Below are 18,866 nucleotides of genomic sequence, written 5' to 3' on the forward strand. Positions count from 1 at the left end.
GTAATTGTTGGGTGATGTGATAAAAATCCTGCTTCAAAAACTTCCAGTGCACATCCATATCAATGATGATTAACAGATGTTGGAAACAATGACTTTTGTTTACGGACATTCGGTTTGTCAGTGTCCAAATATTTAAGAAATAATTTCATCAATTTTGACAAAGTGATCTAAGCTCGTTTTAAGTCTCGGCACTTGGTGACAGCTATTTGGAAGGAAACGGATGCTCATTTTAGACTAAAGATGAAATATATGGAGTAAACAGCCAGATTAAGGTACATTATCTGATTGCCTGAGGCACAAAACGAAGGGACCAGATGGAGCCAATTAAAGGGGACTCCTGGTTTGCTAAAGTGGAAGTCCTGTGAAAATAAGCTTTTATTTTTTTGATAGCCTTGTAGCTTAAGTTCATCCACTTTGCTGTTTGCATATAAGCTACTGCCATGCCATCTTTCTCCTTCTTCTGTACTTGTCACCTATTACTCGCTCCTTTTTCTCATGATCTCTCTCTTATTTTTTCCATTATGTTTTGGCTTATCATTCCTTCCTGTGTGCAGCTCCTGCAGGATGCCCAGGCATCTGAGGGCCAGGTAGTGGTTCTGGAGTGCAGGGTTCGTGGAAGTCCTCCTCTGCAGGTCCGATGGTACCGCCAGGGAAACGAGATCCAGGACTCTCCTGATTTTCGTATTCTCCAGAAAAGTGAGACAATTGAGCAAACTGTTGTAGCTAAGGCATTTTTAGATTTTAGAATTAAACTGATTTCACATCCATTAATAATCATAATGTCTTTGTTCTCTTCCTCTCTGTCTGTTATTTGCTGTAAATTAGAGCCTCGATCTGCAGCTGAGCCAGGTATGTCACCTCAGTTCCTCCAAGAACTACTCTATCAATTACTCTGCTTTCATGTTCCCAGCCGCAGTCAGTGGTTAAATTTAGCAATGGATTATAAACTTTGGCTGGAGACTCAAGCTGAACTGCAGCCTAGGTCATAACTACAGAAGATCACAAGTCAATAAATCTGACACAACACTCATTATTGCATCTGCTGCAGTCACAGGGAGTCCCTGAAGCCCCATCATCTGCTAACTCCAACACATAAACAATGACACACACTAATTTATGTCAGATATTTTCCACCTGTGTGACTCAGGGGTCATTTCAGGTGCGTCTTTCTGGCTTTGAATCACTCAGACATCCCTGAACATCTGCACTCGTGTCTGGCTGTTCTTCATTAATAGTTACGTCTGTGCTTATTCATCTTCTCCCTGTGTCTGAATAGTGATTCATCAGTCTACGTGACATGTCAATCATCACGCTTCTGTGTATGTAATTCATCCCCATATTGATGTGATATCTCTATTATGTTTCATTACAAACAAATCAAGTGTCAACGTGTCACTCTGCTCATCACAAACAAATCAAGTCACAACAAGTCAAGTCTCAGTGTCTCACGCCTGTGTTTATTCTGTCTCTCAGCTTCAACTCTCTTAATCATCAAAAATGTACTTTTTTCAGAGGTGTGGTTTATTTGTTTTTTTAGAGGAGATCTGCACCCTCGTTATTGCCGAGGCCTTTCCAGAGGACGGAGGTCTGTTTTGCTGCACTGCCTCCAATCTTTATGGCTCTGTTAGCAGCACAGCCCAACTCACCGTTACCCCAGGTACGTCTGAAACAGACTGAACAACATTATCAGCATATTAACAAGCCAATGAGGCAAATATAGAAGTGCCTTGAGATGTTGGAGTCACATATTAATTCCCCACATAAAGTCAAAGACTCAATAACCAGCTACATTAAAAACTAGACCATTTTATCTCTGGCTTGGTTGCTTACCGGACTTATATTTTTCAGGTTCAGTAACTGGTCATGCAATGTAAACCATAAGGTGCCAAATCCATCCCAGTATGTTCGATGACCAGGGGGAAAATTCAAAAGACTACATTGTTCCCCATCTCCAAAACATATGGGTTAGGCAAAAAGCTGTCACAACATACGGCCTCTCAGCAAGAACCAACAATCTACATCTGGTCCACTGCGCAACCTTGCATTGTGCAATATTATTGTAGAACTGAATCAGTTTGGATTTTTCTACTGTAGCTTTGTGTTGCGAGATGTTGGAATGGATGATATCATGAGACTGGTTTTCAGAACTCTTAATTTTGTTCGAGCCAAAGGTCTGAATCATTGTCACTTTTACGGCTCTGTTTGTAACTAAGACATTACTGATCACCCGCCATACCACAGATTGGTTAAGCCAAGGAGCCGTGCAGATGCATTTCTTTTATTCACAACAATAGCGTTTCTTTGCGATGACAGTAGAATGACTGAACGTGGAAAAACTGAAACTTACAGTTGAAAATGGACTTATTTTTCTTAAGACGTCTCATGTTTCGTAAACGGATGCTTCACTGATTGTTAATGTTTTCAGAATTTACTCAAGCTTCTCTACACAGAAAGAAAGAAAAAAATGATTTAAAAAATGTTATAATTCACTGGTTTTACTGATCCAGCCCATTTGGAATTAAATTGGGGAGTATGTGGCTCATAAACTAAAGACAGTTTGACATCCTTGTCTTAAGTTGTGGTTTCAGTATTATCCATTGTTGAAGTCACATGAAAATCCCCCAAATCCGGAGGAATTTCAGAGTTAATAACTAATTTCCTACATGTGTCCTGGCAATTTTGAAGGCCAGACTTTTTGGTCTCTAACTTGTTTGCTTTCAATGATTCTAGTTTCAGGTTCTGGGTGCTGTCGTGCTGCCAGACTTTGTTTTTCAGGCTTTAGTAACAGAACTTGCTGGCAAGCATCTTAATCATGGTTGATTTCTGAGAAATCCATTGGTGATGGCCTATATTCTCCTTATTGGGCTTTAACACTGTGAGGTCTGAATCATACCTAGATGACTGTAACCCTATCCTGTTTTTAATTGTTCTTTGGAGAACAGTAAAAATAAAATGTTTCAATACCTTGATGAGTTAGACCTCAGAGGGTTAATAGGCTTTAAACAGTTACGCCAATATCCTTGTTTTTCAAAAGATAAAATTAAATAAAGATGAAGTTTTCCAAAACAGAGGAAATCTGGCAAAGGAGTCAGTTCTGGCTCTTTGCACTAGCACTGATAGTCCAGTAGTTCCCCTGAGGTCTTACAGTTTACATTCATTAATAAAAGCTGCCATGGTAGGTCTTTAGAAGATCACTGTCTTCTTTTGTGTGTATTGTTGTTATGTCGCATGTGAGGGAAAGGTGAAATTTGTGAGTGGAGCGGGACACAAATATTTCTGTGTGCATGCTCACAGACAGAACTGTGTATGTACAGAATGGGACTCACCGCACAGTTTAAAGCAAAGGCTGAATAAACAGGAATTGCATCAGACTGAACTGACTGGACCCAGCTGCTGCTTCAGATCAGATATGCAGTGATGCAGTGTATGTGTGTGTGTGTGTGTGTGTGTGTGATCTTTATAAGGTCTGTGATGGCTAGAAGAAAAACTAAACATTAAAGTTAAAAAACAAAAATCCACCTTCTTCTTGTTTGTTTCCCTCAGCAGCTGAGGACTCATCCAGTAATGGCATGTCTGGTGATAGCTCAGGGTTTGAGGATGCATCAGCCTTCCCTCCTCCTCCCCCACCCACCGAGATCAGCCTCCTGGAGCTGCCACCCAAGACGCTGCCTCAGCCCAGCGCTGAGACTCTCCAGATCAAGGAGCTGGAGATCTGGCCCAGTGTGTCAGCTATGCCTCCAGTACAGATGAGCACAGAGATGGAGGACAAAGGGAAAGAATCTGTGCAAAATGGCCAAGCCCTGCATCCACCATCACCTCCAAGCCTTCCTAAAGAGACCACACTACCGCCCCCACCGCCACCTCTGCCACAGTCTGATCCCACAACAGATATCTCTATGCCAGTTCAAAGTCCAGCCCCTGTGATACCAGATTCATGCCCAGCACCAGGCAAGCTGTCTCCATCCCCTGGGAAAGACGGGCCTCCGCTGCCTACCAAACCTAAACCAAAGCTGTAAGTATCGGTCCTGTCCACATGTGTTTGTGCCTACGGTGTATGCTACTCAGCAGCAAGGGGCTTGCTGGAGGGAGGGAGACAGACTTGGATGATCGTCTGAGGTGTGGTGGGAATGATAGTGTTGAGTCTCGGTTTTGTCAGGAGGGTTAAAGGGGGACTCCCGGGCCTTTTCAGAACAAAAGCATTCCTCTGCCTTTATGTGTGGCATCGTGTGTGCCAGGGTGAGTCTGGGAGCTGCTGTCTGTCTGTGCCTGTAAACAGATCAGAGTGGCATTTGCTGGATGGCTCTTATTGTTTCTGTCTGACCTCGCACTGCACGCCCAGCCCAGGACAGAGTATAGTGTTTTTTCCTGAGCACCTTTCTGACAGCTCTGTAGGGATCAGGTAGGATGTCATGGTTATTAGATAAGGGCTGGACAGGGTATGGCTTTATTTTCAAAAGTCCTGTGTTTTGTCTGCAGTTAACAAGCCTTTTGTGCATGGGTTTTACCCACCTAGCAGATGCATTTCTTTTTTGGACATGTAACAAAACTCCACCTTTGTCCTAAAAGCAGGGAAGCTGTGGTTAGCACTCCCTTCATGCTTCCAGGGTGCCACACTGGTATTGTTTCATATTCACATTAGAGTTATCCTAATGAAATTATTTTAAAGATGGCAGTTTGGTCCACTGAACTTAACAAATATTGGACTTTAATTAGACTTTACACAGACACCGATGATTCTTAAAGGCTGAATGAAACATATACTGGTAATCCACTGGGTTTCCTATATCACCATAGTGATCCTTCTGCCCCGGATCACCCAGGCTAGCCTGCAGATGCATTGAATTGGTTCCAAATTTCAGAAAGACACTAGTGAAATCCAGTTAATGACCTAAATGATCCTTGAATTATCATGTACTGGCACTTTAAAACTGAAAGGTTTAACTGAAATTATGTATGGTTGTCAAGGAAGGTACTACACCAAGCAAGCAAGCAATTTATTTATATAGAACTTTCAAAACAACTCTCAGCTGAAAACAAAGTGCTGTACACATGACATAACACATAACAAAGTGAAATAGTATATGTAAAAAACCAAAAAAAAACAAACTTAAATTGCTTGACCTTCTTCTGTTTAATGGATAGATGCTGTACAGCCAGAACTTTGGTTTTACCGAAAAGTGCCCTCACAATGTTCTTTAGTTTTATTTGACCTGCAATATTTCATCTTTTTAGTTCTGGTAAAAGTTAAGGGGAAATGTGGTGAACAACACCAACAGATGTGAATGAAATTCAGCCACTTGTAAGATAAACGGCCAAAAGCAGTTCTCAATTTTGAGATGAGACATTGAAGATACTACCAATGAAAACCATTGGTTGACATACATATGCAGTTCGGTAAATACATTGTTGGGTCTCGGACTGGATGTCCACTATATGCCAACTGTTAGCCACAAGGTGATTTGCAACAAACAAATATATATATATAAATATAAATAAAACAGTTAATTTGGTATATGAAAACCACAGCAGATGGTTAAGTGTGGCATTGATGTGGCTTATGTCTGTCTGCATGTGGTCTACAGTTTGATTACAGTGCAGTAAAGCTTGATTCCTGCATTGCACAGTCCAGTTTCACTGCATGTGTGCTGGATTTGATACCTGCTCCTATCTGGTGTTCATGTAAATGTTATGACTTGTTAATTCTGTGCTTCCAGAGCTGAGAGTATAGTGGAGGAGGCAGAAAATTACAGGTAAATATGACTATGAGGACGATGCTGTAGAGCTGTGCCACATGTTCTGTAGACCTTGTAAATTTAACTATGAAAGAGGCAAAGCGATAGTAGACACACAAGAAATCAAACTCATTAAAACTTCACATCAGCAAGTCAGACAGTCCCAGAAAAGCCACGAAATGATGTTACAAACCTACAGAAAGACATCCAATAAAACCAAAACGAGTTGAGTAGTTTCAAAAAACTTTACCATTTATTATCAACAAAGAAAAAACAGAAGTCCGAACAATCAGCAAAATATTACCACTGAATTGCAAAAGGCTAAAGGGCCTTACAACCCTTTGATGGAAGCCTCACAGACCATCCCACTAAGGGTTATAAGATCTGGTGTTATCCCTCCAACCTAAACACACATCAAAACTAATCCCAGGGTAAAAAAAAAAAAGCCCCCAAAATAGCACCACTGGACTCATAAAGACCCAGAAAGAAGCCAAAAATCATAGGGCTAAATCATTCTAACATCAACCACTGCTACAGGGACAAGAGCAAGTTAGTTGTAAGCTAACTGGTTGTTGTCCAAAATGGTTCAAACCTTGATGGGAACAGAAGATCCTGTTAAATGATTCATATTGAATTTTAGGTTTTGATTATAACGGGCATTACATTCCATTTAAATTTCTTTCCTAAACGAATATGAGATTAATATTATAGATACCAATGACAATGATGCTGACTTTAGCTTCCAAATCTAATTTGTATAACATAATGTACAGCAACTTCGTGTACGAGGGTTACATTTCTAACAAATGTGTGGGATTTCTTCAACTAGCAGCATATCAGCAAAGTTGGTTCTCTGTGGGTTTTTCCACAATAACATCACAAGTACGCCACTAGAAACAATCAATTCCCAACTGTGAGGCAGTGTAAGCCACCCCTCTCCTGCCCTCTCCCCTTTAAAATCTGTAATTACACAGTAAAACCAGCAGCCATGCCATTAGCCAAAGGTCATCTTTCTGCCAGACCGTTTCCTCAAATGGCCTCTATAAACAGAGGTTGACCACTCTCAGCTTAAAGCACCCAGGGCTTTTCATTCAGTTCATCAGGTCCTGTTTGTTCAGTGTCCATGTAGTCTGAGATACTCTGCAATATTCTGCAATGCAGCAACTTTAAAAAGTAATCCCACTTTGCTGCTTTAATTACTTTTGGGTTTGTTTTTTACAGAAGGTTTTTTTTACATAAGACTTTCCAACAAACCACTGTTAGCAGACAGACACAGTGTGGAAACTCTTACACTAACGTCTTGTATATTTAAAATAAGGTTTTTATCGTGAAATAGCTTTTGTTTTATTGTATGTACACAAAGGCAGTGAGGATCAGTGTGGATTGACTTTAATTATCAGAGTGAGCAGTTTAGTTAGCTTAAAGGATAAGTGTCTAGACTTACTTGCTTTCATGCTACGTCATTAGTTTTCTGGAGTTATGTGCATTTAAGCTTTTACTACTGAAAGTCGTGCATGCAAATAGCTCCCAAAAATGCAGTGTTTTCACAGCACTGGCTATTATCGAGCAGAGAACAGCTGCTAGATAATCGCAAATCGCTAGAGTTTATTTCAAATGAAAAGAGCATATTCATAAATCTAAAATAAAACGTTCTAAATCACAGGAACAACATACTGGAAGCCTGTGTAAGGGATGACTTTTGCTTTAATAATACTGGGCTGATGAGATGTAGGAAGTCGCTGTGTGACTTGGCAGGCAGGCGGGATTGCAGGAGACCCGAGCTGTGAAAACAGACCTGCTGTTTCTCTCTGCTGAAGGAACAGCGAGCTGGGTTGGTAGGCATTTGGGTTTGATGTCCGGTGTTGATGCCAGACATCAGCATTAAGAATTATAGGAAATTCTCAGGGGAGAGGCCCAGATTGTCTGGGTAGATCTGAACCAAGGTTCGTGTTTGAATGGAAAGCAAAGTTCTTTACCACAAGGCAGTGAAGTGATGGATAGCAAGCTAGAAACACTATCTCACTGCATCTGGAATTCAGCTTTTTTACATCTAACGTTACTACACAATGACATGAATTATGGCTGATTTATGTGCTTTAGTACTTAGTGAATTGATGGATGTGATATTTTCAGACTACTGCAAGCAGGATAAAAGAACAAGCAACAAACATGTACGGACAGTTTTTTGTTTGTCTTTTTATAAACTGTTTTAAGGATTAAGCATACAATGTAAAAATGTTTAGTTAATGTGACCTTTTGCTTCAAGCACATTTGTTATTTAAGGCAACCCAAAGTTCTCTTGGCATTGGAGCTCATTTGATTGTGTGTGCTTGTCTGGGAAATAAACCATAGTTCCCATAGCAGGCCCTTAAATATAGAGCTTAAACAGTTGAGGAATACTACGTGCCAGTGAGACATCTGTTGCATCTAAACATATGGACAGGGCCATCATGGGAAGAGTTATTGTCTCACCTGTTCTGCAGGGTTTAACTGTGAACGCGTGACAACCTGTAAAGTGCTTTCATGACAGACTGGCGGAGTAACACCTTAAGCTTGTAAATCTGTGTGCTCTAATCCAGATGCGTGCACATGTATTAGCAGATGACGTGTCAGTGTTGCTGGTATCCAGGGTTGGTTTTCTTTATACGCCTACAGGTAAAGGTTCATGCTTGTCTATTGAGACACCTCATAAAAGAAAAAGTTATCGTCACACCGTGATACATGAAATCTTTGCAGAGGTTGTATTAGTTTATGAAGGCTATGAAGTCAAGCTGCACTCACAGTCCCAGCAGGTTTCAGCTATCTCACATCAGGTGATGGCTCAGCTGTTTGCCTTCTATATTTATACTTACACCTTCTGGACTTACTCCCGAAAAACATCACATTGTGCAGATTATTTTACTTTAACTTGCTCTTCATCTGCAAGCTATTTTGCAATCCAACTTCAATGTTCCTTGTCAATACTCGGTATGAAAGGGCAGGGAGGTCCCAAAACAGAGCCATACTACTGTATATTTTACCACTGAAGAAAATACCCACATTCGTTTGACTATAATCAGTCCTGGATGGACCGAATATTCCCCATTAACTTATTTATGAATACTTATTCTTCCATAAAATATTATTCACATCTAATCAATAGTCAAAAACTAGAAGAGCAACCAAATACAAAGTTAGTATTAAACATGCTTGAAAATAAGCACACTTATGTTACTTATCCCTACCAAATCATGCTGATCGTTATGTTTCCCTTAAACCTTCTGATTTTGTTTGCTTGCTAGTTTTTCTGTGACCCAGTGGATAGAGGGAAGACTTTACTTTCAGACTTCTTTACGTCCTAAACATCTCTTTATATCAAAGACATGCTTGAGAGCTTTACATTATCTTTTTTACTTGTGACCTTATGACCATGCAAGTGTAGTTACAAGCAAATGTGTGTTTGGCATTGATGGTAGTATGGTCTGGAGACACCTTTGGCAAAAATCAATAGTATGATTCTCAAAGACTGATGCTAGCCAAACAGCGGTAAATTGCTGAGGGGCTGAGTTGTCATCCTCTCTCCTCACTTTGCTGTCTTAAGGGATCTGGTAAGTAACAAAGGGAAGCTGCAGTTTCGATACCTACTTTTGATGTACAAGTTATTTAACAATCTACATATGACACGACGACTTACATACTCTGAAATACTCCAAGAAAGACTCCAAGACACAGAAAGAGACACTAGAGTGCAACATTAAAAAGGTGTGACCACCACGATGTTGACCGCGATACTAAGGGCAAAGCATTATATTATAGGTTGGTACCGCATAATGTTTAGGTGGGCGTTACAACAAGCATGAGTAGCAGAGGTAACAATTATCCCCAAACCCATTCCACAGCTTAATCTCTTGTTCATAAGACCAGGCATTGGCTTTGACAGTCAAAATTGTTCTCTTGCATGGATTTTATTCCACAAACTGCTTCTTATGTACGTGCGAGCTGAACTCTCTGTACTGCTGTGGATTTGTTTTTTTATATACAGCTCTACATTATGTTCATTTTTACTCAGTATGATGAAAAACAGGCAAGCTTAGGCACTTAGCAGGACCTCAATTTAGACTTTTCTCACAACAGTGATCGTGATGTTTGTGCAGAGGTTTCAGAATGGTTCGGGCTTCGGGCTTTTTTTTTTTTTTTTTTTTTTTTTGTGGGTTTGTTAAAGAAATGCTGTAATAATGAATGGTTGACTGTATAATGTGCAGTGCGTGTGTGGCTAGTGCAAAGCCTGAGGGCGAAAGAAAGAGGAACACAAGTTGTGTATTTGATTTTAAACAGACCAAAGACTTACTGTACATGGAGTAAGCAGTGACAGCACCTGATTATAAAGAGTCTTGAACTGATATTTTAAGTGCAAGCAGAAGTGGCCTGGATAATGAAAGCAGGGGTCAATCAATCTGGAAAGGGGAGGAAGTGGAAAATTTGAATGGAATTACACAGATGACAGTATGTAAAAAGTTTCCCTTATGAAGAAAGTAGATCAATACAGGCTGTAAAAAGGCATGACCTAACGCATGCACGCACACACACACACACACACACACACACGATCATTGCTTATCATGGTTATATTAATAAGATTTATTTTTGGATAACAGAAGTCTGAAAAATTCTAATCAGATCATGTCATTATTCTAAAATTCCAATTACAGTCAAATACTTTTCAACCCTAACACAGACACACACACACAGACAAAGGGTGGGTGGTCCCAAACACCATGAATATCACAAGAAAAAACAGCTGAAAAATGAAGGCAACATTAATTAAACCTCCTTAAGACTAACAAGAATGTTCTGTACAGTTCACTTGAGTATACTTCAACAGGAATTCTAGTGACTAGTTTTACTAAGCACCAGCCTCCAGGGTTTAAAAATGTAGCAAGAAAAGGAGTGCCAAAAACTGCAACTCCTCTAATGGCCAGTTGAAGCAATCCTCACAGACTCGCACGTTCAAAATGCTTAACTATGAAGCATGTTTTCAAGGCTGATACAGTAAAAGGTTTTAGCCTCTGTGGATATTTCGCTATGCATTTAAATTCTAAAGGAGGTGAACTTTTTAGTTATATATAAATACTTGTAAAGCTTAAAGTTAGGAGTGTGGCAGCATTTCCTCAGGCATAGACAGTATGAAAGATATGACATCACCAGTTGGTTTCTGAAGTCCTGTTTTGAAGCCATCTTGGTGTGTCATAGTTGGATGTAACAAACAAGGAAACCATGTGATTATCAAAGCAGACCCTAGATAATCCTTCTTTCTCATAATGAAACCAGTTTCTCATAGACTACTATTGAGGTTTTGCAAACGCATGATCACTGATCATCTGACCCTGATTTGTTTTGGACATTTTGGACATGTGATCAAGTCAATAAGTCCCCAATCACACAGGCATAGAGATCCGTCCATGGCCATCTTACAGGCACTGGTTGTGAAGGAAAAATTACCATTCTCCAACAGGTTGTAAGTGGTTAGTGGAGGTTTGATTGCCTTCACTAGGAAAATGATTGCTAAAGCCCAAGTCCATTGCCCAGCTGGTAGTTAGCGAGTGTTTACAAGCAGTCATGAAAAACTACACGCAACTGTGGCAGTCTGCTAGCAACCAAAGCAATCACTAGGAGGTTTTTGGTACAGCAACTTCTTTGTGAATCAATTTCACCCAGCAAGAGCCATGAACCACTGACAGCCAATCAGGGAATACACATTTTTTTCCAAGTAACCGGTGGTCGTAACAGAGATGAGCAGTAACGCGTTTACTGTAATCCGATTACTTTTTTCAAGTAACAAGTAAAGTAAGGGATTACTATTGCAAAAACGGTAATTAGATTACCGTTACTTTCCCGTAAGCACGCTGCGTTACTAAAACTGTGATTTTCTTTTTTTTCTTTTTTTTTTTTTTTTTTTTTTTTTTTGCGAGAATGTCTCGTGACAGTGATGTAAGCGAGTGCGACGTTTGTGGCAGCAGCTGTGTGCAGATTAACAGTGGATAATATATCGAGTGCTGGAGAGAGTATGAGCGTGCAGCGTTTAAAGCGTGGAAGTACTGACCTTATTTTGAGTTTGATTCCATAAAAAGTGACAAAAACATTAGCGTCCGTTGTGCGTGGGAAGAAAACGTCTTTTTACAGTGAAAAAAAACCCCTAAACTTCCGAGCAAGCACCGAGTGCGCAACGACGTAATGGGAAATTCACAGAGAAACTCGCGGAACTGACCGCTGCAGCACACCTGCACCAGGGCAAACCCCCACCTACCCAACTCCTGCTTTACAGGTGAAAATAGAGCAACAGGACCGCTGAGTCTTTGACTTTATTTATTTTCTGCTGTGTTTTACTTGCATCTATTTGAAAGAGTGAGTGTAAACACAAAAAATATTTTATTTTCTTCCAGTCAGAGAATGTTGCATATAATAAAATTTTTGCTTGATGCATAAAGTTAAAAGATTAAAACTAATAAAACAAGTTTTAAAAAGAGACTTTTTCATTTAATTACATTTTGTATGATGGATTATGCAGAAAAAGTGGAATAGGGCTGAAAGATCTATCACTTTATCACCTATTCAGGTTGTAAATCGTGTTTTTAAAAAGTAACTAAGTAACTAAGTAATTAATTACTTTTGAAAATAAGTAATCAGTAAAGTAACAGGATTACCTTTTTGAGGAAGTAATCAGTAATTAGTTACTGATTACTTTTTTCAAGTAACTTGACCAACACTGGGTTGTAACACATTCAAAATGGCGGACAACTCTCAAACAATGTGCACATCTCAATAGGACCAAAACTCTTTTTGCAATTACAAGTCTCGCCCCCCGGTGGCCATTAAAAAAAGCAGGTTTAAGGCACTTGTGTGTTAGCTTCATTTTTTAAACCTGGAGGCTACATCAGTGTTTTATACTGTGTATGGCTTTAGCCAGTTGCAGTCTCATAATACAACTTAAAGATGTTTGTGGTGTTGATGACTTTTCAAGCATTTTTAATGGATTTATTTGGCTTGCTGCTTGGTACAGACAGTAGTTTGGACTTTGGTTTGAGTATTTTTTTTATTTATTTTGGTAGGTGGTTACTTTGTACAAGACAGCAGTCATGGTGGCTACATCCATCTGTTCTATACCGTCTATAGAACAACTTTAGGTACTCAGTTTCGTTCATTATCCTTCTGAAACAAACAAACAAAAAAAGACACCTCAAAATGCAGACATTACATACATGTTATCAACAGAGCGCTTACAGGACATGCTTACATACTGCAGTAATAGAATTTTACTATAGAATTCTATAGTTATAAAATTAGAATGGACTAATATACTTTAATGCAGCCCGTATTTCTTGCCGATAGACTAAAAAGTATACGAAGGTCAATGTCCACTGAAATAATTATCATACCTCTGAGATTAAATGACTTCCGTAGTTGCGCCAAACCGCTATAACCCCAGTGAGGTTGTTGCCAGGGAAACAGGGTATAAACCAAAGACACAAACAAACGTCTCTTCAGTAGTCCTCATTAGTCTCTCACTAAACTGACTCAGAAACACACACAGAATAAACTTGTGTCACAACAGGTCGTCATTGACTCTTTATGCATTTGTTCATTTTAAAAACCTCACTCTTCTCACTTTAAACCAGGATTCACATTCTGTCCGTGCTGCATTGCTGAGCAAGGAGCTAGGGCTGCCAGGATATGTCGCATATCTGTGCTGTGACTCAGAGCTTCCTCTCAGCAGTGTGTTTGTGTTTACGAGGTGCAAGTCATGAACTCTCTAATGAAGTATTAACAATCACTTTCTTGTCGAGGTGTTGCTTGTGGTTTATGGAAAGTGGTGGAAACATTTATGTTAAAGAACCACATATGGTACTAGCTGCACACTGACATCTTTGCTTGTGGTTCTTCGTCATCAAACATCTAAAGCACTGACCAGATAAAAAGCAGTAACTCACAAGCTGGGGTACTTCTGCAGTGGTCAGTGGGTATGTGTCAAAATTAGTTCAGCTAAACTGAAGAAAATCAAAAGTTACAATTTAATTTACTGTAAGATTGTGTGGACCTGCAAAATTAACAGGCACGCAGTAGAAAATAGAAAGGAAAATTAATAATTAATACATAAATATAATGGGCAAAAGTAAATAAAATTAATAAAATAGTTTACCGAGTGCATCAACTAATTTACATTTTATAATTATGTAAATTTAGACACTCTTAGCTAATGAAATCATTTTGTAACTTTAGCTAGAAAAAACTAGCTAAATTATAAACTAAAGTCAGAAATCATTAGCCAAAATTTGTGATAAACCAATTAAATTGCTAACTTAACATCTTGAATAAGTAATGTGCAGGAATGGCGTACAACATCTAAACATGAATAAACTGTCTTCCTTCTCTCACCCCAACCGATCGCAGTAATTGGCCACGCCCCTCCCTGAGTCTGGTTCTGCCGAGGTTTCTTACTGTTAAAAGGGAGTTTTTCCTTCCCACTGTCACCAAATTGCTTGCTCATGAGGGTTCATATGATTGTTGGGTTTTTTCTCTGTATATATTATTGTAGGGTCTACCTTACAACATAAAGTGCCTTGAGGTGACTGTTGTTGTGATTTGGAGCTATATAAATAAAACTGAATTGAATAAACAAGTTGAAATATTGAGCTAAAATTCTAGCGTGGCTAGAAATGTTAACATATCTAAAAGCACAGTAGAACAAATACCTGTTAACTAAACATACTAGATTTTAAAAAGATAAAATTCATATTAAAAACTGGAAAGTGGCTAAAAGTATGGCTAACTGCTAAAACTGTTAGCTAAAAGTTTAAATAAACACAACAAAATGTTAGCTAAACATCCTAGATAAAGAGTTGTTAAAAAATGATTTGCCAAAAGTGAATCTGTTTTCTACCTCATCTGAGGTGATTAGAGCTTTGCAATCCATAGTGTACCGAGAAAATATTCCAAGAAAATATTGTACACATTTTTCTGTTCTGTCATCCAATTTTGCTGAGTTTGTGTGAAAGTTAGCCTCAGTTACCTGTTGTTAGCTGCCTGCAGACCTTTTAATGAGTGGTTATTTAAGCTGCTGTTGCCTTCTTATCAGCTTGAAACAGATCTCCTCTGATCTCTTACATACACAAGGTATTTTTGCCCAGATAACTGCTACTGACACGATATATTCTTTTTTTCAAATCCCGAATCTTCCACAGGTCATCACGACCGTGTCAACAATCCTACAGTAAATGCACTGTTGTTGAGTTGCTGCCATGTGATAACCCAAGTAGATAGTAGCATTATTGAGCAACTGAACAGATATACCTAACAAAGCATCCAGCCAGTGTCACAGGTAGATAAACATAAACGTAATTAGTAGCTATTAAATAAAGTAGTAACAAAAAGTAGTGGATTAATAGTCTAAATAGGATGTGAATTGTTGTAACTGATTAACAGTAAGCCAAATCTAATAGGTAAGAGTAAGCTACAATTGCTCCAGAGTTGAGTTTAAAATGAGTTGAAACAACCACATTTGAGCTTGAGAGGTGATGGTGATCAAGAGGCTTTTGAGGACTTCTGTATGTCAGAAAAAAACTGGGAACCACTGCTCTAATGTATACCTTTATTTTAGAGACTGCTGGCCACAGAGGTTTTTGATTACATGCAACTGGAAAAAGACAGACACAGAAAGTTAGTTCTCATCGGGGACAGGACGAGGTTTGAGCAACAGAATAAAAGCTGAAATGAAGTCACCAGAGACACAAGGGAGCAGGAAAGCAGATAATTTCACATTGGGCCTCCAGAGTGAGAGATGGGCAGCCCTTAAAAGGACATGGGAGACACAGGATTGGCTGAGACACTAGACTAACAAACCACTGGATTGGTCGGCTGCGCTAAAGTGACCTGCATGGAATGGAGAAACTTTCCAAATAAGGAAGAGACTTGTGGGAGCTGACCTTCATAACACAGAGAGGGAGCTGGAAGACAGAGAGAGAGGGGTGAGCAGACGGGGAGGGAGTGATGAAAGGACACATGGAGGGATGAGGAGAGCAAGAGCCCAGGCTGTATGCTTGGGAGTTGACAGCATGGAAACTAAGCGGCTTCAGTGATCCCCCTCATAGAAAGCAGAGTGTGTTTCCCAGGAAAGAGCAGCCTGGTACGTTAAACACTGAGAAACAAACAGATAAATACACATTACCCAACATACATACACTCGGAGAGAAGAATTGTTTCCGGATGAGGTCAATCAACCTGTGATTAGATCCTGACTACGGGTGGTGGTGCAAGTGGTGAGTGCGGCTTCATGTGTGGCATACACGGTATCTCTCTTTAAACACACTCTCAATTAGACTACCACACAACTTCCACTTGTGGATGTTAATTAGAGGGTGTGATAATGTGTACACTGCTGTCACCAAGAAAACGACACTGAGAGCAGACGAGGCCCACTCTGACTCGCTTCTAAGTGTCAATGAGTTGAGTCGCAGGGAATGACTCGTACCTCGAAGGGACAAGGAGACCCTCTCCAAGTAAGGTGCTGTATGAATAAGAGAGTTTGTTTTTTCAGTTTCTTTACCTCAAAGTCAGCGGGTGTTTTTGAATAAGCTAAGGTCTGTGTTTAACACAGCGGTCCCCAACCTTTTTTGCACCACGGACCAGTTTATGTCCGATATTTTCACGGACCGACCTGTAAGGTGTTGCGGATAAATACAACAAATTAAAACCAGTACCTGTACCAAAAACAATTTATTCATAACACACGGGAAAAGACCCAGGGAAATCGAGTTAACGATATAAACAATAAAAAAATAACGATTAAAAACCCTGAAAACCATAAATTTCACACCTAGCCTCAAATCTCGCAGCCCAGTACCAAACAACTGAAGGACCAGTACCGGTCCGAGGCCCAGGGGTTGGGGACCGCTAGTTTAACACAGGCTTTAGACATTCTCATGCTCTGTTCACTAACAAAAAATAAGGAAATGTGTAAATTTAAGGTAAGAATGCAGAAGTAAGTGATGTATTTAAGTAGCAAGTATATACCACACATGTTGTACAGACAAAGTGGTAACCATGCCAACCAAAGATGTGGGATTCATTATCTCATTTTATTTTACCCAAAACCACGAAAATGGCTTTGGGAAAAATACAACGGTGTTTACATCACTGTGTTGTTCACTTATAGACAAGCAGAAGGAATGCTGAAGACAAGCAAACACACTATGCACTGCTAGGTTGAGCAAAAGGTCCAAAATTTATGTTGTGCTGGCCACTGCACTGGAATTTTGTACCTACTCACCCAGCTAGGACTGCTTTGTTGCTACTGGTCACAGTGCACGAGAGCCTCACACAGTGATTGGGTGATACTTTGCTAAAAGCCATTAGAAATAACAGGTTTCGTAGTGCTGAGGTGACACTGATACATTGTATCTAAAAGCTCTCTGATGTGAAGGGTTTCAGAAGATTTTCAAAGCAGCTTTATTGTGTGAAAACTGCCTTGCTGAACAAAATATATGCAAAACTCTTAAAAATTATAGAAAAAAATCCCTTTTGTTAGACGAACTGTGGCCGTGCTCATTTCTATCTGTACCTACAGTAGAACACACTGTAAACTGGAATACTGAAATTAAATAGATTCAATTAATTTAAAAACTAAAGCTCTGCTAACAAAAATATTTTAACATTTCCTTGTAAACTCTTTTTAAGCAGATTATTTTCGATTAGTTTGAACTATTTTGCGGTTTATTTAAGAATACCATACATTCAGTCTTCATGTTTGTGGGTGTGATGAGGGTTACTGGGAAAGTTTCACCCTATTGAAGTGTGAATCTTACCAAAAAACTGAATTTGTAAAAATGACGTCTTTTCTTCCCCCTTCCTTTCACAATAAAAGTATCTTACATATACACTGAATGACTGCTGTAGATAACACAGTTTACAAAACTGCCTGACCTTTCCCCAATCATTGCACGCACACTTGAAACAGACACAAAAACACTACACTGGACCGGATCACCGGCCTCCTACTTTCCTCCCACCAACACACCATGACTCAACCGGCCTCTAAAAATAGACTACTCACAAAAATAGAAATGATCAATTCCTTTTTCTTTTTTTTTAAATTACTCATTCCACAAAAATTAGAGGTTTTTGTTTTTTACACTGAATACTTTCAGTGAATGAAACCAGATCTATGTGGTTGTGATGGGTGTGTTTACATACACAGTGACACTTGGAGTGCGTCCACTGTTTAAATGATTCCAAAGGTCCACAACAGTGTGCGTGCGTTACATGAAACTATTATATCTCTCCTGCTCATTTGACATAGATAGATAATGTTTCTGCTGCCATAAAGAGAATGTGGATTTTATTTCCAGACGTGGCCTAGTTTAAAATGTACCTTACGATGGATGAATCTCATTCGTGTCACCTGAATTTGAGAGATTTCTTTAGATGATTAATTCCATAGATCTATACCTCTTCTCAGTCATCCTGTCTCTCTCAAGTCTTCAGTCATTCAAGAAACATTATAAATCTAAAACACAAAATGACAAACAAAAGACACTGGATATGGGTGTCTCTCTCATTCTTATCCATGACAGTAAATCAGCTCTGCGGTCAGTGCTGAACGTTTATTCTGAAAGGGCCGGCTTTCAGCTGGCAGACTGCATGCTTTTATTGTGTAGGAGGAGGAGCTCACAGACAGACTGACTCAGAGGGAGAGAGAGAGAGAGAGACTGTGTCTGTCACTGTCTGGCCGCTCACTGCTATATATGCGTCTCCTACCTGAAAGTGGAGCAGTCAGTTGCAGTCCACTCTCCTGCAGGGAAATATCTCCACCACAGACATTACCACTCAAGGTAAAGCTTTTTCTTTTACTTGTCTAAACTCAGATCTCAATTGAATTAAGCTTGGGGACTTTTCATTAACTTTCAAAAACTCAGAATTTCTTGAATTTATTTGCATTTTCTGACTGAAACACTTTGTCAGTAAAATAAAAATAGAGAGCAGGAGAAGAAAAGGGAGGCAAACGACTGAGGTAGAATAAACAGCAGCTTTTTTTTCCTTCACAGTCTCCGGGTTTACCAGCTCAACATGTTAATGTTTAAATCATATGTTGTCAGAGCTGGTGTG

General features: G+C 39.5%; 1 protein-coding gene and 1 long non-coding RNA gene across 8 annotated transcripts in view; one reads left to right on the forward strand and one right to left on the reverse strand.

Annotated features, from left to right (window-relative positions):
* The window catches only part of palld (palladin, cytoskeletal associated protein), a 69,032-nt gene that overhangs the window by 31,030 nt on the left and 19,136 nt on the right, over positions 1 to 18,866 (forward strand). For 5 of the 7 annotated variants that reach the window (XM_026159976.2, XM_080297874.1, XM_080297876.1 and 2 more), the window contains 5 exons: positions 555 to 696; positions 826 to 849; positions 1,538 to 1,657; positions 3,544 to 4,012; positions 5,715 to 5,750. In XM_026159976.2, coding sequence (XP_026015761.2) covers positions 555 to 696; positions 826 to 849; positions 1,538 to 1,657; positions 3,544 to 4,012; positions 5,715 to 5,750 — 791 coding nt within the window. The remainder of the gene's footprint in view (positions 1 to 554; positions 697 to 825; positions 850 to 1,537; positions 1,658 to 3,543; positions 4,013 to 5,714; positions 5,751 to 18,866) is intronic. The other 2 variants (XM_026159977.2, XM_080297875.1) reach the window with 2 other exon arrangements.
* Positions 12,783 to 15,421, reverse strand: LOC145424509 (uncharacterized). Its single transcript, XR_013905595.1, has 2 exons — positions 13,145 to 15,421; positions 12,783 to 12,917 (listed from the first exon to the last, which is right to left on the reverse strand). It is a non-coding gene; the product is annotated as an uncharacterized LOC145424509 (long non-coding RNA).

The sequence above is a fragment of the Astatotilapia calliptera genome, chromosome 23 (genome assembly GCF_964374335.1).
Source record: "Astatotilapia calliptera chromosome 23, fAstCal68.1, whole genome shotgun sequence".
Classification (NCBI taxonomy): domain Eukaryota; kingdom Metazoa; phylum Chordata; class Actinopteri; order Cichliformes; family Cichlidae; genus Astatotilapia; species Astatotilapia calliptera.